Source organism: Jatropha curcas, chromosome 5, assembly GCF_041381405.1.
Source record: "Jatropha curcas cultivar XTBG-Jc1 chromosome 5, XTBG_Jcur_1.0, whole genome shotgun sequence".
Lineage (NCBI taxonomy): Eukaryota > Viridiplantae > Streptophyta > Magnoliopsida > Malpighiales > Euphorbiaceae > Jatropha > Jatropha curcas.
This window is the reverse complement of record NC_143155.1, coordinates 2,713,186-2,734,528: the sequence shown is the minus strand read 5'-3', so window position 1 is coordinate 2,734,528 and position 21,343 is coordinate 2,713,186. Positions and strand designations below refer to the sequence as shown.

Genomic DNA, 21,343 nt, shown 5'->3' with positions numbered 1-21,343 from the left:
CATAAATTCCATTAATAAATAAATAAATAAATTAGTAAATTTAGTTATTCTGTGTCTTATATTATAGTTATACATATTGTTTTATTATTTTTGTTACTGTTATTATTATTATTATTATCATCATCTAGAATTACCGGTCTAAAACCAATCCAAACTCAAACCAAGCCCAACCCAAAGAATAGTAAAGAAAAATCAAGAAAGCCAAGTAAAAACTATTGAAACCGAACCACTTTAAAACTACTAAACCGAACCGAACCCATCTAGAAATAACTAGTTGAAACTAAACCACAAAAAAAAAAAAAAAAAAATCAATCATCCTCCCTCACAAAACTCAGTGCCGCCTCAGCCTCTCACTGCCGATCAATGGCCACAAGCAACTACTTTGACCCTCGTCCAACCTCTCCTTTACGTCGGGATTCTACTTCTTCCTTATCTCGGCGTTTCTTTTGCACAATTAGAAAGAAAGAGGAGAGACGTCCTCTTTTTTCTTCCTTGAGTGAGATGTTATCTAGCTCTATTCACTATATTGAAACGCTCACTCCTGTCTCAATTAGGTCATTTCTTCCATCAACCCCTACTGCAATCAGTCTCTTCAAAGCAAAGGATATATGTTTTAGATTACTGTATTTTCTTTCCTAATATGTAGATGCATAAATCTTATGTAGAGTTCCGCAATTATATAAGTGTGAGTTGTATAATAGATTTCATTAAAATTATATACTGAAGATGTACGAGTTAAGGATTTATTTTAAAGTTAATTGAGGACCGCAAGCCCGTGATACATTTGAGTAAATGAATGTAAAAGTTATGGCATGATGAGCTTGAGACTCAGTTTATCTAAAACGTCGACTGTTTAGGCTTGTTGCGGATTTAGGTGGAGTTGAGCATGCCCAAATCCTAGTACTGGTCGGTTCATAAATTTAAGTCGTAAGATTTATATACAAAATTTAAATTTAAATTGTTTAAGTATTTAATTCAATTAGTCTTTTTTTTATGACGTGCATTTGCACGTTTATTATACTCATTATTTATACTCATTTAATTTTTTTTGTTTACGTAATTTTAAAATATAAATTTTTTATTCAGATTAAAATAAATAAAATATTCATTTATATTACACTTTGCCCTAAAAACTACTTGTAATCTTGTCTCTATATACTTATTTTATATAATGAAATGGTCTTAAAGTAAAGTTTACCATAACCCCTAAACCTAATTTCAGCTCCTAATTTATGTAGATTTTTGAAACCATCTAAAAAATAAATCAAACCATCACTCAATCCTCATTCTTTCTGTCCCTAACCCTTATCAATATCTATATATATTAATAATGGAGAAGTAAAAAAAATAAAAAAAAATTCCTTGAAAAACTGATTTGAATTGTTTAAAAATAACATGAGCCAAAATAATAGTAATAATTACTTTCGCTATAATGACAGTATTATATACTTAATGCATTAGAAAAATGAACATATTCATATGTACGGATCCTTAAAACCTTCAAAAGTAATCAAAAATAGAAATATATAGTTCTAATTTTTTTTCCAGTTTTTTAAATACTATTTTCCTTCGAATCAAACAAATTTAAGATATAAGAGAAAAAATTTCAAAAAATTAAAATTATTTAATCATCAAGAGACCATCTTTTTATTACAAGAAGATACAAATCTCTTACTAAAGAAAACAAACTACTCCAATTTGAATATTAAAAATCAGCCCCTTCTTCAATTGGAAAGCCATGATTTAATGAAATTTGAGTTTGATGGACAAAAAAAAAAAAAAAAAAAAAAAAAAAACTAAAGTCAAGTAAAAGAACATATCCAATCAAATTATACAAATATAAAGAAAAATAATATTTAAAAATAAATGTAAAAAAAATCAAATACAAATTGTAAAAAAATAAAAAAAAATTCAAAAATCAATTCTAGTCAAAATATTTTAAATTACAATCAAATATTAGATATTTTTAAAGATTTTTCCTTATCCTTTTCTCTCTCCTAATAAAAAATATTTAAAATTACATTAGATATTATAAATATTTTTTAAGATAAAATTATTTTAATTGGCTATCATAAGTTATTTCAGAATATTTTAAATTTCACCAAAAACACTGTCGAAAATATCATTATTTTCCCTATTTCCACATTTATATATAGTATAAATAGATTAAATAAAATTTTTTTGGATAATTTAAAATAAACACATTAAATGGAATAGATTCAATGAACTGACAAATTTTTATTAAAAATGATTAGATTAAATTTTAAAATATTTAATAGATGAACTAAAAAATATTAAAATTTATTATGTTCGTGCGTGCACTATTCAAAAATTTTAAAGTTTAGAATTTTTTAAAAAAAATTAGCGAAAAGATCTTTGAAATTAAAAAATTTGAAAGTCATAATTATGTATGTATTTGTTTATAAATTACTCAAATATTATGTGTATGTAGTATTTAAAAATTTAAAATATAAAATTTTAGAAACTAAGGAAAAAATCTCTAAAATTCAAAAAATTGAAAATTATAATTATCTATTTATATATTAATTATCCAAATATATATATATATATATATATATATATATATATATATATTATAATAATAATAATAATAAACTAAATTTTTTTGATTGACAAAAAGATATTTCAAGATATCTCGTAATTATTTCACATTCTATTATTTCTCCCGGAAATCCTTTTATTTCCACATTTTGCTTTGATTACACGTTGAGATACATAGATATATAGATACCTTAGAGTCTTATAGTATGTGGAATTCTTCTGTTTATAGAAAAATTATCTAACTGGTTTTGCTGGAATTGAATATGATCTAATACAATATGATATAATAACAATCAATATTTATGGAAAAAAAAAATTAAAGTGTTGTCTTTATAAATAAAAAAAATTGAAAGACTTAGATATAAATAAATAGATATAAAAAGAACAAAGTGATATATATATATATATATAATTGGCATTCATTGGATTGTACTAACAATTAGTTAATTCACTAATTAAAAATTGCATTGCACTAACAAAAATCACAGAACACACTGTAAATTCAGTCAAAGGGATGCCACATTTCAAAAATCAAGTTTTTGCTTACAAAATTCTGCAATAGATTATTTTTTTTATCTGCAAAATTTTTAATTTTTATAATTAAAATTACCAGAAAAAAACTTAACAAACATAATTGGGAAAAAAATTAATTAAAATACAAAGAAAAATTGGTAAATTACTCATCAAACCGAATTAGCAAAAAGTAGGCCCACTTGCTAATTAAGTAGCACCAACTAGTTGACTGTAAATCTTTTATCAGTTCAGTCATTCAATTATATATATATATATATAATTGAATTTGTTTGATTTTTTAATACTAAGTTAAAAAAAGTTGAAAAATGTAAATGAGGCGATTTGGCTTCAAGGATTATTTGATAAAATGAAAATTGGACAAAAGCATAAAAAAGTGCATTGACATAGTGAGTGTTATCCATTTAGCAAAGAACTAAGTTTATCATGCAAAGATAAAACATATCGATGTTCGATATCACTTTGTATGAGAAATTTTAGAACGTGACATATTACTTCAAAATATCAAAATAACTGAAAATCCTGCTGATATAACGATAAAAGTAGTGACAGTTATCAAATTAATCAATATCGTTGAAAATTGAGTTGCTCCCTTCGAGGGCACAACGGAGAAGGTGAGGAATTTCTAATTATATATCTGTTTAGACATTAAAATAGCATACTTTAACTCAGTTTTCAAGCCCTTTGGATTGTTATATTAACCATCCTTTTATTTATGTTTTTCCTCTCTTTCATTTGAAATATTATTTAACAGTGTAGGACCCTTCATTGTTCTTTACCTTAAAAAAAAAAAAAAATCTATCACTCTCTTTAACTATAATTACTATCTTTTTTCTTTATCAACAAAGATGAATTTTTATTTAAGAATTAAATAAAAATAAAAATAGAAAAAACTCAACTAACCATGTTTTTACACTCAAGCCATCAGGTTTCCCCCGTACATCATATCCTATCTTGGAAAGTTAATTAAGTCATACCTGAATCCATATCTAACAGATAATCCAAAATATACGAGCAAATAGCAGCGGTACCTTTTCATGAGAGGAGAAAAGCAACTATTGACAAACAAAAAAAAAACACAAATATATCATATTTGAATTTATAACCATGCCAAAAAAAGGTAAAGGTATTATAGCCGTTACCCCTTTCTTTGCCAAAGAACCTGCAAATGAGCTTCTTTTTCTCTTTGTACGACAGAACTGAACTTAAGATAAAATATTATATAATGCATCAGATCTGATATTATTTTCCTGTCATTCCCATTATTTTTTATTTTTTCCATGTGATAGCATCTTGAATCAAACTCAATAATCAAAAGGCAACTATTATATTGCAATTTATAGAATAATTCTATTACATTTAGAATGGCTAAGAATTTAGTCTCGTTTTGAGTCCATAGCACCCACAAATTTAAAAAACAAACACAGGACATTGCCTGAGGCATTTCTAAGCATACCACCAATATCTGTATCTCCTGACTTGCCTCTTGAGGATCCATCAACATTGAATTTCAAGGTTCCATGTTCCGGCGGCACACACAACTGAGATTCAACTTGGTACATTTTTCTTTAATTTATTCCAGCAACACTATTGCACATAAGAATGGGAAAACACTGAGCAATAAGGCGTCATTGGGAAATCTGCCTTTAGCAGTTACTATTCAATTTTCAATTAAATTTATGTTTAATAAATATACAATATTCCAAATAGAAAAATATCCTACCGTTAAATTCACAAATCAAACAAATTATTTATTAACAAGAGGAGAGCACAAATCTAAGAAACTAAAAACTGAGTTTGGGATACGATACTCTGTTTATATCATGATTTAACCAGTAAACTAAACTAGCAGGGGGACTACTAAGACATTATATTAAACATTATAATATATTTAAGACATTATAATATATAGGATACCAACATTATAATAAACATAGCAAGCTATTTGAGACATTTATTCTTTTTTTTTTTTTTATGCAGGTTGATATTTAATTGGTACAAGCAATAAAGCTTCTTTCTTATGAGTAGTAAGACCAGGACCAGATGCCTCTTCCGTAGTAATGTCTGCCTCCTTCATATTGCCAGGTAACTTCCAATCAAAGCAAAACAAAAGGTTTGCAAGCGCAATCTCCACCAAAGATAATGCCATAGTCATACCCGGACAGCTTCTCCTACCACTGCCAAATGGTAAAAATTCATAATTTTGCCCTATAAAATCAATGGATTTATCAATAAATCTCTCTGGAAAGAATTCTTCAGGATTTTTCCAAGCTTTAGGATCTCTTCCAATTGCCCACACATTGACCTGGATTCGAGTTTTGGGATGAATTTCATAGCCATTGATGCTGAATTGTGACATGGTTTCTCTTGGTATTAATAGTGTTCCTGGTGGGTGCAATCTCAGTGTTTCCTTCACCACCATCTTTAGGTATTCAAGCTTGTGAATATCACTTTCAGATACTTTTGTTTTGTTTCCAATTAATCTTCTGATTTCTTCTTGTGCTTTTCTCATAACTTACCCTTAGGAGAGAAAAAGACAATATTAGAGAAAGGAAAATAATCAAAAAAAAAAAAAATCTCAACTTTATTTTCAAAGTTATTTTCCATGTTTGGATACAATAAAGGAAAGAAAAAATAAATTTATTTTCCTTTATTTGAAAAGGACAAAATTTTGCAAATTGAAAGTTATGTGTTTAATAAAAAAGTTTTTCAAATTGAAGTGTTCAAGAGTTGAAGAACACAAGATTTTTTTTTGTTAAACACATGGATGAATTTATACATTTGGCTGAAGTTTGAGTAAATATTACTATATTGTCTGGTTTATAACATTTTGGCCTATTTGACCTTCAGTTATAAATAAAAGAATATTGCAAAAATAAATTATAAAAAAAGGTCTAAAATTATGGTAAATTGACCTTTGGACCTAAAATTAGTTGGTTGTCTTTCAATCTATAAACTAACTCGCTAAGAACTTCAATTACGGTTAAAGAGCTAGCTTATCAATGGAAGAGACAATAATATGATTACAAGAAAATGATGAAGTAGTTAATGATTAATTATATTAGTAAGTACGTTTAACTTCATGTATTTGAGAGATGTAGCACAACCGTTTTGTTCACACTACACATGTTGGGTAACAACATTTGCACATAAATAACCAGATAATGCCTGAAACTCACCTCCTAATCAGCCTGTAACATTTGAATAGATATATTAAAATAATTTTTCACAAGTTGGGGAATTTGAATGAAGGTTGGTAAAAGTAAAACATCAGATTTTTGTTTTAAGAAATAGACCCTTGAATATTTGCAATAGTGATCATAAAACAAAACATAACATCGATAACTATTTATTATTCTTTTATTAACTTAAGCATCAGAGTGGTTGCAGGTTTAAGGCCTCTCTTTTCTCTCCCCTTTTTGTTCATATCTTGTAGATTTCAACATGGGCGTTATGGATGCGTTATGGATAGATTTTTTCTAAATCTATCACTATTTAATAAAAAAACTTAATATTTATTAAATGTAAAAAATTATTAATTAAGATTTATTAGTTTGTAACTCCATTATTTAATAAAAAAAACTTTTTGATTTTATTAAATTTAAAAAAAATTAATTATAATGAAAAAAAAAATGGCACATCATTAGTTTCATACTCTAATATGTTGCCACGTAAGCATTTATACCTTAAAAATTATATATTTACTAGTCACGTGCTCGCGCGATGTGTGGATTATAATATTTTGTTATTATTCCTATCATTCTTCAAGACTCACCTAAGTAATCAATAAAAAAAGAGAAATAAAGTGTCAAAATTTCATTATTTTTTTTCTTGAATTTAGAAAAAAAATTTCATATTTATTTATAAATATAGATCTAGCACTCCCATAATAAAATAAAAAGAGTATTTGCTAATTATTTGTTCTTTGAGTCTAAATCCGAGTGCACCAGATGTGAATCAATATATCAAGGACATTATTTCACTAACGTGTGAGAATCTACATTTTAGAAGAAAATTAAACAAAAAGATACAAAAAAAACCGGTTGACAACCCAAATTTAACCATGCCAAATGTCCAATTCATACACAAACATAGTAAATAAAATAGATAAAAACTAAAAACTAATCAAATAAATCAACTAATAATCTTGAAAGATCTTTCATTATTTGTAAAAATAATAATAAAACAAAATCACAAATGTTATAATAATTAATAAAAAAAAAGGCAAAGAGATCTTATTAGTTGATTTCTTTCATTAAAAGAAAGTATTACTTTGGTAGGATTTGTGAACCAATAAGTTCACCAAATTTCATGCAAATATAAATAGTGTGGCATGTTAGAAAACTTCGATCATAAATTGTGATAGAAGCTTCTATTATTTTCCTCTGCCGTATTGTTATTGGTTTTCGGTAGCTTCCTCTCCTAGAGGAGGAAAGAGAGAGAAGAAATGGAGGAATGATTTATTTATTTATGTTGCGAAAAGGAATTATTTACACTATTTTTGCATACTGTATTTATGAAATATTCATTCACATTTAAGGCAAATGATTGATTGCCAAGAATACAAAACAAAGGCTATTACAAATATAAATTTCCCACTTTGTATTGATAAATGAGAATAATTAATAGTTATATAATAAAACAATGAATTAAAAATGCAAAAAGAAAAAATGCAAATGAGCACTTCAAAGCTCTAATTTTGTGCCATGTCAATTTTGAAGGTTCTATTCTTATATATATATATATATATATATATACTCGTCTACTACATCAGCTATAAATCCATCCAATGAAATAAAGCAATATCAATAATTTGCATTTACTAGTACTGTCACATCAGTAACTTTAAAGCAATACAATTACGTTTCCTATCTCTAACTAAACTGGAAACGTGAAAGAATTAATAGAAAATAAGTTAAAAAAATAAATTATTGATGTGACTTTATTTCATTTTATGGGTCTATAGCTGACGTGGTGGACGGAACTATAATTTCTCAAGTCGATTTAGTTGAGACATCTATTCGTTATTCTAAATGAGTTGATATTTAATTGGTACAAGCATTAAAGCTTCTTTCTTATGAGCAGTAAGATCAAATATCTCTTCCATATTAATCTGTGCCTCCATATTGTTAGGCAACTTCCAATCAATACAAAACAAAAGGTTTGCAAGTGCAAGCTCCACCAAAGCCAATCCCATTATGATACCAGGACAGCCTCTCCTGCCACCCCCAAATGGTAACGATTCATAATTCTGACTCTAAAATCAATTGAATTATCTATAAATCTTTCTGGAAAGAATTCTTCAGGATTTTTCCAAGTTTTAGGGTCTCTTTCTATCGCCCACACATTTACCTGGATTCGAGTTTTGGGATGAATTTCATAGCCATTGATGCTGAATTGTGACATGGTTTCTCTTGGTATTAATAGTGTTCCTGGTGGGTGCAATCTCATTTTTTCCTTCAATACCATCTTTAGGTATTCAAGCTTGTCAATGTCACTTTCAGATACTTTTCTTTTTTGTTTCCAAGAAGAGTTCTGATTTCTTCTTGTGCTTTTCTCATTACTCTAGGATTTCTAACAAGTTCTGCCATGGCCCAGACTAAGACTATTGCTCCAGTGTCCACTCTAGCGAGAAATATATTCTGATATATAATGTTAAATTGAATTATTCTAAGAGTGCAAAATTGAAGCCAAAATTAAGAACTAGAATTGTAAATCCAAAATGAGAAATTATCAAGATTCAAATTTCTAACTTATTTTAAGAATCAGTAAGAATAGTACCATGAGAATTGCTTTGATATGATTTTGAGAGAATTGAATTCCACCAGATTCAGTTTGATCTTTCTCCATTTCCAACAAGACATCAATGATATCTTCAAGTCCAGGATCTGCTTTTCCCTTTTGGATATGATCATCAATAATCTTTTGGTAGAACTCATAAATTCTTGAAAGTTTCTTTCTAGTCTTTCATGGAGACCTGTAAGCCTATCAACAATCCAACCCACATAAGGAAAAAAATCAGCTGCAGAAAAACTCCCCAACATAGCCAACCCTTCATGAATCACTTCTTGAAATCTTTCATGGGCAAATCCTCTTTCTTGAAAACTTTCCCCAAAAGCTACTCTACAAGTAACATTTGCAGTAAGAGACAAAGTCTTTTCACTTAGATCAACAGGAGAAGAAGAGGCTGAAGAAGATTTTAAAATCGAATCGATTAAAAAACCCACTTCTTCTGTTCTAATGGATTGGAATGATTGAACTCTTTTAGCACTAAAAAGTTCAAGAACACAAATCTTTCTCATTTCTCTCCAGTAATCTCCATAAGATGTAAAAGCTATATCAAGATAGGTGTAAGATAGCCTTCCAGTACCAGCCAAGCGAGGTCTACTGCAACTATTGAGGTCATTTGCTTTAAAGAGCTCTTTTGCAGCTTCTGCAGAGGAGATAATAACTGTAGGAACTCGACCAAATTGGAGAAGCATCACAGGACCATATTTCTTAGATAGTTTTAGTGTTACATATCTTGGCAAAACCCTTTAATTTTTTTTTTTTTTGAACAGCAAAGAAAAATAAGATTTTATTAGAAAAGATTAAGAGAAAGGGTAGGATTAGCACTTATGATGGTCCTATTTATTAAATATTTAATTTAAAAGCAATGAGATTTTATTCATTTCATGAGCTATGTGGATATAATTAGCATAATAACTTTGATAATAAGGAAAGACTCAAAAGATTAATTAAATTTTGTAATTTTCATTAAAAGATTTCAAATTTTTATGAGACAGAAATGATTATGAAAAAGAATTAGTAACTTTGATTTAGATAGTAATATAAGATCACCATAAGTGGATGAAGACGCCTTACAAAAGATGAGCAATCAGAACCTTTAATATTTGTGTGGATATAAAGAGTGGTGGGAGAGATAATTTTAGAATTTATAGCATTATGCCATTATCTAGTGGAAAGAAATAAAAACATCGTGTGAAAGAAACTGTTCAAGACCGTTAAGCCTTTAACCTTTGCCTACTAATTAAGGGTTTTTTGGACAATATTAATTGTTTTAGTTACTATTAACTGTTCTATTAGCTCTTAGATGTTAGCTATTACCTTCGTAGAGCTGGTTGATGAAAAAAACTATTTGATGATAACTGTCTATATAACGGTTTAATTTTAAACGGTTCGGATACAAATATTTAAAAAGATATTTCAACAGATTTGGAATGGATACGGATATTCAAAATTCACATGTACTCGTGCAGTTTCCATCCCTATTAATAGTGGGACCTATGCATCACTTAATCAGCAGAAGGACCAAGCCACGCCCTTTCAGCTCTAGAAGCACCGATTTGTTTCCTGTATTGGCTTCTACTTTCGCTATTTTGTTTCGTGCACTGATGGTGAAGTTTTTGAATTTTTTCGGCCAAAAACACGTTAAGAAGCTTCTCAAGTTTGTAATCCATGACTTTTGAGCTCTTAAAATTTTATTTGTCCACGTGAAACCTTTGTACTATTATTTTTAATGACATTAAGGACTTATTTAAATATAGACTTTACTTTAAAAATCCGACCAAAACAGTTTGATTTATTTTTATATATTCTACGTAATAAAGTTTTGAGGTGGATTTATATATTAGCTTTTTATTGTCATGATAAATTTTATACATTGGCTTCTTATTGTCACAACAAATTTTAGTGCCTCATGTTATCACAGTAGAATTTCATTTGCGAAAAAGCGGTGAAAGATGAAATTTAGGGTTTAAATTATTTTAAATAAATATAACTTTGTAAAAAATAACACTATGCCCCTCAGCTTATTAAATTGGTAAAAACAACTACAGTTGAAAAGATTCAAACTCAAGAGCCCCTACTCTTCACATAAATGAGAAAATCAACCAAATCACTACCTATGGATATAATTTTATCTTCTTTAGCAAATTGATGGATGACAATATTTAGTTTTAAGGAGTTTAACTATTTTTAGAAAATTATATTACACAAAACTACTTTTAGAAAATTAATTCAATTAATGTTGATTTAGTAACTTTTCATCCAAATAAATTATATACGGCCTCATTGATTAAGTTTGAGGCAACATCAACAAGTTTTACATGATAGATTGTTAAAAGAAAATAGCTTTATCAATCGATAAAAATTAAAAAATTAGCCAAAATTGTAAGAACAGTCAAAGTGCAAAATTAAGTAATTTATCAGTTGAATTGCAATAATTTACTTAAAATAATTATTGTAAATTATTTAATTAATATTTCAGTTCATTACTTGAAAATTTCAAAAAGAGTGTATAAGTAAGCAAATTATTTAATTAAGCAACACAAACATAAGTTATAATAATTTTTTTGAAAACTATATTCAATTTAATTAAAAAAAAAGAAAATTATACAATTCGATCATGGCGCGGGCACATGACTAAATAAATAAAAGCTCAACCAAGTTTGTTTTCGTGGCATGATATTGTGAAATTTGGTTAGTGATGTGAAATTTTATTATTTATCAAATTTTTAATAATTTTATTTAATTACATAATTTTAAATAATTTTATGGTTTGATTAAAATAGATTATTTCAATTTGCAAAAGTAATATTTATATCTATTATTTTTGATTTAGTTAAGAAGGTGAATTTATTATTTTAAATTTGTTAGGGTAGAGTGCTTTTATCATTTTTAAATTTATAGAAAAAGTTGGATTAATAATTTTTATTATAATAGTCAAAGACTAAAAAAAATATCTTTTAAGGAAAGGAGTAAATGATACATATTATTTCTTTTATCATGTAATCAAACTTAATTCATATCAATTATTTATATATTTTAAACTTTAATTTATTATTTTGTCATCTTTAATGAATCTTTAATATATCAAAAATATTTTATTAATTAATAAAATGATGCAATTGTTTAGTCTTATAGTTGAAATAGAATAAATAACCAATCAAATAATTTTTAAAATATAAAAATAATGTAACTCTTTCATAATAAATCATTTAAAAGTATTAACCCGCACAACGTACCGGGATACTTAATTAGGTATAATGAAACTAAATATTTTTGGATGATTTTGAATATGTTAAACAAGTTTGGAAACTACTTGAGAAATTCTTAAGTAGGCTCCATCTACTAGATCGCCTTATACTAGGCAAATAATGTAATGTCACATCTACCTACAATGCCAATGTTATATATTCTTTTAATGGAATTCATTACATATTCTCTTAGCGTATTCTTCTAGTTATCCGAACAAACCCACCTGTAAACCAAAACTAGTGCATAACACAGAAAATTACACCAAAGCTGTTCCTCCTTAGATGTAGGTTTATTCTTTATTAGCTTTAGGTTTGTTCTAACCGTCTTTTGCTTAGCTGTCAATTTGTTAGGCCTGTTTTATTTATTTGTTACAGCTAGCCATATATATAATCTGTATTGTACTTTCCTTTCCATCAATGAAGCATTATCGATTTTTTCCTCAAAAAGTTGATATATTCCTTTAATGAAACTTTTAATTTCTAGAATCTGTTGCTGGCTTTCAAGTTTTGGTTACATCCTGTTCACATTTTGGATCTGTTCAGTAGGTGTCAGTTGTTTTAACAGTGTTTAGGTATTTAAGTAGTTACTATCTGTTTAAATAGATTTTTAATCTAATTTAATAAAAAAAATGACATTATATTTTTTGGTCTACTTTATGGATGATGAGATAGACGATCCTAAATTTTTTTGAGCTATGGGCGGCCCCGCCTGTAACCCCCTCCCTGTATATTTGTGTTAATAGTGGTTAATAATTTGTGGTCGCCTCTTCTTCTTCTAAGATATTATCTTCCACTTCCACCTTTTCTTTTTCTTGTTTTCACTTGAACATCCAAAAAGAGAGAAACATTCAGACAAGTAATGGCTTCTCTATCTCTACATATGTGGTTACCTCTTCTCCTTCTTCTCTTCCCCTTTATTTTTCTTTTGAAAAAGAAACTAAATAGCAAGCACCTTCCACCAGGTCCTCCTGGACTTCCAATAATAGGCAATTTACACCAGCTTGGGACCTTACCTCCTTACTCTTTATGGCAACTATCCAAGAAATATGGTCCTGTCATGCTTCTCCAGCTTGGTCAAATTCCTACAGTTATTATCTCCTCTGCAGAAGCTGCAAAAGAGCTTATCAAAACAAATGACCTCAATAGTTGTAGTAGGCCTTGCTCCGCTGCTACAGGAAGACTAAGTTACAACTTTCTTGATATATCTTTTGCACCTTATGGAGACTACTGGAGAGAAATGAGAAAGATTTGTGTTCTTGAACTTTTTAGTGCTAAAAGAGTTCAATCGTTTCAATCCATTCGAGAAGAAGAAGTGGGTTTTTTAATCGATTCGATTTTAAAATCATCTTTAAAATCTTCTTCTCCTGTGGATCTTAGTGAAAAGACTTTGTCTCTTACTGCAAATGTTATTTGTAGAGCAGCTTTTGGGAAAAGTTTCCAAGAAAGAGGATTTAACCACGACAGGTTTCAAGAAGCGATTCATGAAGCTTTTGCCATGTTGGGGAGTTTTCCTGCAACTGACTTTTTTCCTCATGTTGGATGGATTGTTGATAGGCTTACAGGTCTCCATACAACCCTTGAAAGAGTCTTCCAAGAATTTGATGAGTTCTACCAAAAGATTATTGATGATCATATCCAAATGGGAAAAGCAGATCCTGGACATGAAGATATCATTGATGTTTTATTGGATTTGGAGAGACATCGAACTGCATCTGGTGGAATTCAAATCTCCCGAAATCATATCAAAGCAATTCTAATGGTAATATTCCTACTGATTCTTAAAAACTTTGTTTTGGTAAGTGTATTTAATTAGTAAGAAATTGTTAGGCATTAGCGCTGATACTAGTTTTTGGGCATTAGCTTTGATACCATTTGTTAGACCCTTTCAACCAATTAAGAGAAAATTAACACAGCGGAAAAGTAAACTTGTGACACACATAATTTACGTGGTTCACCCTCAACTGTTTAGGGCTACGTCTACGGACAAATTCCGAATAATTCTTCCACTATTAAAAATAGTAGGTACACATAGAGTAATATAAAATAGTGGCACGCTAAGCGTTTCCCAAAAACACCCCAAAATAATTTTCTCACTATTTTTCTTCCTCTAGTTTTAGAAAACCCTTCCTAAAACTAGAATTCTCTCTCTACATTTTTTTTTTCTGCTTCGTCCTTCTGCTATGTGTGTTGATGTGTTGTGCTGTGTTTAAATGAGCTTCGTCTGCCTCCTTTTATAGGCAGTTCAGTGAATGAGTCGTGTATAACTCATTCACGTCATTGTACTTTGTCAAAGAAAAATTGTCTAACTTTTCTTCTTTTTCAAATAACACGTTTTCTTTTTTTTTCTTTTTTAAAGCAGGTGGATCCCATATGTCGGAGGGACCCACAACAGAAATAAAATAGCTAGCTAAGATGGGTCAATGACTTCACCGGTACCAAACCAAACAAAATATAAATTTTTTAAGAGTTGTTTCTATTTTCTTTTTTGTTTCCTCAGTTTATGATAAAAAAATACTATCATTTTAATAAGATTTTTATTTTTATTGGTTTGGTACCTGGGTGCATAGGGCTATAATTTTGCAAAAGGCAATTATTATTTAGAGACTTTGCATATGTTCGGCAAATTTAGCTGTTCTAGTAGCTGTTAGCTGTTTTAATAGTTATCATCTGTTTTACTAGTGATTAGCTGCTAAATATTAGCTGTTAGTGGTTAACAAGGTTTAGAATAAAAGCGTTCGATACAAATAACTTTTTGATTAGCTGTTTAATATAAATGACAAAAAAAGATATCACAGCGAGGAACAAGGTAAAGATAAGTGATGGATACAAGTATCATAAATAAATTATAAATCGCTAAATGTTAATAGAGATAATGTTTCATATAACACTATCTCAAACTCGAACACTAGGATAAATATTGTATTACCAAACACTATAATTAATTAAAATAGTGTTTGAATCCTGTCAAAACACTAAACACTAATTCAAACGCTGCTGTTGAACATCGACTTAATAGCTGTTAGATGTTAGCTGTTTTAAGTATATGTTAGTTGTTTAAATAGCAATTGAAAGCGAAAGTATTCTGTAAAAATAACTATTTGATTGGCAATTAAATTTGAAATTATAAAAAAACATTGTAATATTTACTTAGATATTTTCAATTATGACCATAGAATTAAACTCATTATAAAAAAAAAAAAAAAAAAAAAGATGATTTCACTATCTAAATTTTCAAAATTCAAGGGAGCAAAAATTAAAAAGTTTCACTATTTTGTAAATAAAATTGAAAGTTTTTAATATTTTAGGGGATTAATATTTTTAATTTTTAATTTTTAATATTTTCTTTGAGTTCAATTGCAATTTACTATCTATTATAAACAAGCCAAACATAAAAAATAATAATAATAATAAAAAGACATATGTGATAAAAGAAAGAATTTAAATTAATAAAGGATATGGTTGTAAGAAATTTTCAGTAAAAAAACCTAAATCGCTATCCATTGGGTGGGATAATATTTTAAAAAATGCCCATTCATCCACTAAAAGGTACTTCATATATCTGGTTACTAAACACAATAATATAGATGAATTTAAAAGCTATTTTGAACGTTGTTGTCAAACACAGACTTTAGTTCTTAAGATTTGGCCAACTAAAACTAATAAAGACCTTAATTTTTAAAATTATAGAATTATTATATTTGTAGCGTCTGAACTTTTTATTTTTATATTTTAGCGTTTGAGTGTAGAAATTTCAATTGAGCAAGAACTAATAAACTATTGAGCAATAATTATTAGTGTTAGAACTAATAATTATTATATTGAGCAAGAATTTCCTATGAAAAAAATCAAAATAAACTATTTTCCTCCATTGTTTTATTTTATTTATTTTTTTAGAGTATTGCCTTTTTTTCTTATTTCTTTCTCTCTGTATTTTTTTTTTTTAATTTTTTCTTGCATTTGAAAGAGATTTTTTTTTGAAAAAAATATAACACAACAAAAAACTAAAAGAATAAAAAATAGAGAAATATTGAATTAAAAGAATAAAAAATAGAGAAATATTGAATGAATGTTTATGTTTAATATTATTTATCGAGTAAAATAGTAATTTTAATTTTCTGACAACATCATCCAGCAAATGCACTTAAGTGTAACTTTTTAATAGTTCAAAATGAAAAAAATTAAAAGTTTAGACACCACAAATACAATTAATCCAAAATTAAATCAACTAGTCCTTGTATGTACTCCTGGTATACTATATATATAAACTTAATATTAGTTCTTTCCACAAAGTAAATGTGAAATGAAAAATATCCATATGTAGTAATTACTAATTACTGTATATATAGTATCTAGAGTTTAGTCAAAAACTCTTGTAAGGACATGTTTTCAAAATTATACTATTTAGTCTTTATACTGTTCACATTTTACACTGGTTCATCCAGCTGTTATCGAAACATTTTCATATAACCACATTTACGTTGTTACTTTTGCATTTATTATTATTATTTTTATGTTGATTAACATGAAATGGGAAAAATATGACAGAGGGACTAAATAGTGCAATTTTGAAAACCAAAATCATTACTACAATGTATTTGACCAAAAGATAAGGACAACATATATAGTAATTATTCCATTTGAAAAATATCTATTACATAATGATAAATAATTAAATGATTAAAAAATTAACTAAAGTTTAATATTAGAAATTGAAATAAAGATCACTTTGACCTCTAAACTTGTTCAGCGGATCAAAAAGGTCATATTTGACTTTTTAGATCAATTTATCGTCTGAACTTATTTAAAATGATTAAAAAAGTTTATATTCAACTTTTTAGCCCATTTTAATCCTTAAATTTATTTTAAAATTTTTATAAATTAATAAATTGATTCAATTCAATAGGATTGACCATTCTCTCCTCATGTTTTATACTAAAAACACCATATGAAACTTTTTCAATTATTCTAAATTAAAGTTTAAATTCATAAAAACATCATTTTTATATACATTAAATTTACAAAGTATGCAGTATAATTTTAATCTGGTCAAAATGAGAAACACATAGATTTCATATCAATTTTCTAATGTTAAATTAATATATATTTATGAACTTAAAAATCACCTGTGAAGCTGAATAGAATATAATATACTTCATATATGGCTTTTCTTTATTTCATATTTAATTAATTTTTATGGTTTTCCTTTATATTTAATTATTTTTTTCATAAATTATACGGCATGATCCCAACTATAATGTTAAATATCTATAAATATAATGAAGAATCAATGACTAAATTAGTCAAAATATTAAACACGATCTTTTTTATAATTTTTAACAAATTTAGGGGTAAATTGATCCAAAATCTTAATTATGAGCTTTTTAATCATTTTAAATAAGTTCAGGGTGGTTAAATTGATCAAAAAGGTCATATTTGATATTTTTTTTATATGGTAAACAAGTGACTAAATTGATCTTTATTCCATTATAAATTTGGTATTTGCTTGCGGATAAAACTGTACGGTAAGTGTTTCCCTTTTCTTAAAATAGTTATTTCACATTTAAATTTGAATGAGAATCATGAATTTCTGTTCTATGAGACAACAATTTGTTCTCTAACAATCTGCTTTCTCCAAATTCCAAACTAGTTCGTGAACCAAACAAAATCTTGAAATCTCTTTATTGTTTGATTCGTTTTCTTCTTTTGTTTGCTTGTTATGAATTAATAATGCACATTCCAATTAACGAAATAAAACAAGATTAAAGTGTAGAACTATCATTCCATTTCTTGCATAAGAATATTATCCTCTAACACAATTAATTTCGCACACTGATAATTTCTGATTTCAAAAAATGTAAATTTCTGATATATTAAAAATTTACACTTACATTGAACAATTCTGAGTTTTGGCTTGAATTTGACACTGTCAGAATAATTCAATTTAACATTATATATCAGGATATATTTCTGGCAGGAGTAGATACTGGAGCAGTAGTCATGGTCTGGGCAATGACAGAACTTGTTAGGAACCCTAGAGTTATGAGAAAAGCACAAGAAGAAATTAGAAGTCTAATTGGAGAAAAAATAAAAGTATCTGAAAGTGATACTGACAAGTTCATCTACCTAAAGTCGGTTTTGAAGGAAACAATGAGATTGCATCCACCAGTACCACTGCTACTTCCAAGAGAAGCCATCTCACAATTCAACATCAATGACTATGAAATTCATCCTAAAACTCGAATCCAGGTCAATGTGTGGGCGATAGGAAAAGATCCTAAAATTTGGAAAAATCCTGAAGAATTTATTCCAGAGAGATTCATTGATAATTCTATTGATTTTAGAGGGCAGAATTATGAATTTTTACCGTTTGGTGGTGGTAGGAGAAGTTGTCCTGGTATAACCATGGGATTGGCTTTGGTGGAGCTTGCACTTGCAAACCTTTTATTTTGCTTTGATTGGGAGTTGCCTTACAATATGAAGGAGGCAGATATTAATATGGAAGAGAAATTCGGTCTTACTAATCATAAGAAAGAAGCTTTAATGCTCGTACCAATTAAATATCATCACCTTCTGTATAATAAAGAATAAATGTCTCAAATAGCTTTAATTGATGAAATTAATAAATAATTTCCAATTTCCAATTTCCTTTTCACACTTTATAATAATACTGAAACGGTATGTAACTAGTTTCTCAAAGAATCAAGTGTTAAATAGATAGATATTAATCAAAATTAAAAGTGGAATAAAATTTGGGGATAAAGCTGAAATTGATTTTCATATCCTCCCATTTTGTGTTGCTTTAAGAATATGGTAAAATAGAAGAATTGAGTATAAGAAATTGTAGGATTTTCTTTGTTCAAGAGATAATGATATCTATAGAAATGATAGCTGCTAACAATGAAATCGTTAGAGATCGATTAAAAGAGGTAATAGACAATTGCTTATTTTAAGAGTGCAAAATTGAAGCCATCAATGTTAAATTGAATTATTCTAAGAGTGCAAAATTGAAGCCAAAATTAAGAACTAGAATTGTAAATCCAAAATGAGAAATTATCAAGATTCAAATTTCTAACTTATTTTAAGAATCAGTAAGAATAGTACCATGAGAATTGCTTTGATATGATTTTGAGAGAATTGAATTCTACCAGATTCAGTTTGATCTTTCTCCATTTCCAACAAAACATCAATGATATCTTCATGTCCAGGATCTGCTTTTCCCTTTTGGATATGATCATCAATAATCTTTTGGTAGAACTCATCAAATTCTTGAAGGTTTCTTTCTAGTCTTTCATGGAGACCTATAAGCCTATCAACAAGTCCAACCCACATAAGGAAAAAAATCAGCTGCAGAAAAACTCCCCAACATGTTAAAGATCAATATTAGCCCCATTGTTGAAATTCAAAGTTAGGTCAAAGTTAGGACACCAAATTAATTTGATGTCATTGCCTACATCATTTTAGTTAGGTGAAAATTAGGTAGTATTTCTTTAATCTCAATGGTCTAGATTAGTTTGTGTTTATTTTAATGAATGGTGTAGATTGATTTTTGTAATCTATAAATACCCCCCTTGTGTTTGAGTTTTATTATCTAAGGATCAAAGCTTAAATAAAAGCGTTTTGAAAGCTTTCTTAAGTGTTCTTCTTCTTTGCAATTTTGTTAGATAGTTCTTAAGAGTGTTTTTCTTCTTCTTGATAAATTAGAGTTTTATTATTCTAATTTATTCAACATTTGGTATCAGAGCCTAGGTTCAAGTTAAATACACGGATAATTTTAAGTAGGCACTGTGGTTGCAGCTTAGACTGATCTTCCACATCTGAAAGAAATTTTCTTGGTATTTTATTTGACTTAAGGCAAAAGATGGGTGATCTTCTTGTCAGTGGAGGAATCAAGAAGCTCAACAACCAAAACTACAACATGTGGGCAACATGTATGGAGTCTTACCTACAAGGTCAAGACTTGTGGGAAGTCGTCGGTGGTAGTGAAGTTACACAACCGGCAGTAGAAGATGCCAACGGCGTCTTACGGAAGTGGAAAATTAAAGCAAGCAAAGCAATGTTTGCTTTAAAGACCACAATAGAAGAAGAAATGTTGGAGCACATTCGGGATGCCAAAACACCGAAAGAAGCGTAGGACACGTTTGCTACACTCTTTTCAAAGAAGAACGATACAAAATTGCAACTTTTGGAGAATGAACTTCTATCAATGGCGCAACGTGATATGACGGTTGCCCAATACTTTCACAAGGTGAAGACGATATGTCGCGAAATTTCAGAATTAGATCCGACAGCTGCTATTGGGGAAGCTAGGATAAAAAGAATAATTATCCATGGCTTGAGACCTGAATACCGAGGCTTTGTTGCTGCAGTACAAGGATGGCCGACACAACCATCTCTTGTTGAGTTTGAAAATTTGTTGGCCGGTCAAGAAGCTATGGCTAAACAAATGGGAGGAGTCTCGCTAAGGGGTGAAGAGGAAGCGCTCTACACCAACCAAAGTAGAGGTGGTTCAAAACAATACAACAAAGGTGGATCTAAAAAGGGTAGTGACAAGATGAAAAATCACCAAGGAAAAGGAGGCTCTCGTCCAGGGGGAGCTTCGAAGAATCGCGGCAGTAGTAGAAAGTTTGATGGCGAGTGTTACAATTGCGGGAAGATGGGCCATATGGCAAAAGATTGTTGGTCCAAGAAAAAGTCCGCTGAAAGTAATGCTGCTAATTCCAGTTCTAAGGAGAATATCGAAGACGATTGGGATGCCGAAGCATCGTTTGCTATGGAGGAAGAAGAATTAGCTCTTACGGTAACAACAGCAAAACGAATAGACTATAAGAATGATTGGATTGTAGACTCGGGTTGCTCAAATCACATGACGGGTGATAAACAGAAGCTGCAAGACCTATCTGAGTATAAGGGAAATCGTGTTGTGATAACGGCTGATAACTCAAGGTTACCAATAGCTCACATTGGTAAAGCTATTATTACACCTCGATATAATCCCAATCAAGTTCCACTCGAAGATGTCTATCATGTTCAGGGAATGAAGAAAAATTTGCTATCCGTGGCTCAATTGACATCATCAGGCCACTATGTCTTGTTCGGTCCTCAAGATGTAAAGGTATATCGTTATCTTAAAATCTTAGAAAAACCGATAATGGAGGGGCAACGATTGGAGTCGGTCTATGTGATGTCAGCAGAGTCTGCATATGTAGACAAGA

At 28.9% G+C, this 21,343-nt stretch overlaps 1 protein-coding gene and 1 pseudogene across 2 annotated transcripts; one reads left to right on the top strand and one right to left on the bottom strand.

Annotated features, from left to right (window-relative positions):
- Window positions 1-4,823: 4,823 nt before the first annotated feature.
- Window positions 4,824-9,590, bottom strand: LOC119370739 (cytochrome P450 71B10-like; annotated as a pseudogene). The gene is made up of 4 exons (XR_016320891.1): window positions 8,875-9,590; window positions 8,658-8,735; window position 6,390; window positions 4,824-5,607 (listed from the first exon to the last, which is right to left on the bottom strand). The product of XR_016320891.1 is annotated as a cytochrome P450 71B10-like (transcript).
- Window positions 9,591-12,854: 3,264 nt separating this feature from the next.
- LOC105637238 (cytochrome P450 71B34) lies at window positions 12,855-18,772 on the top strand. Its single transcript, XM_089721450.1, has 2 exons — window positions 12,855-13,890; window positions 18,090-18,772. Exons 1-2 carry the CDS (start codon window positions 12,991-12,993, stop codon window positions 18,717-18,719), a joined length of 1,530 nt encoding a protein of 509 aa, XP_089577576.1. The 5' UTR covers window positions 12,855-12,990; the 3' UTR covers window positions 18,720-18,772.
- Window positions 18,773-21,343: the final 2,571 nt, after the last annotated feature.

What these genes read in the sequence shown, in the direction of transcription:
- LOC105637238 (XM_089721450.1), top strand. Translation starts at nt 12,991, where the DNA reads ATGGCTTCTCTATCTCTACATATGTGGTTACCTCTTCTCCTTCTTCTC. An exon ending in ATATCAAAGCAATTCTAATG is followed by an intron (nt 13,891 to 18,089) that starts GTAATATTCCTA and finishes ATTATATATCAG; the next exon opens with GATATATTTCTGGCAGGAGT.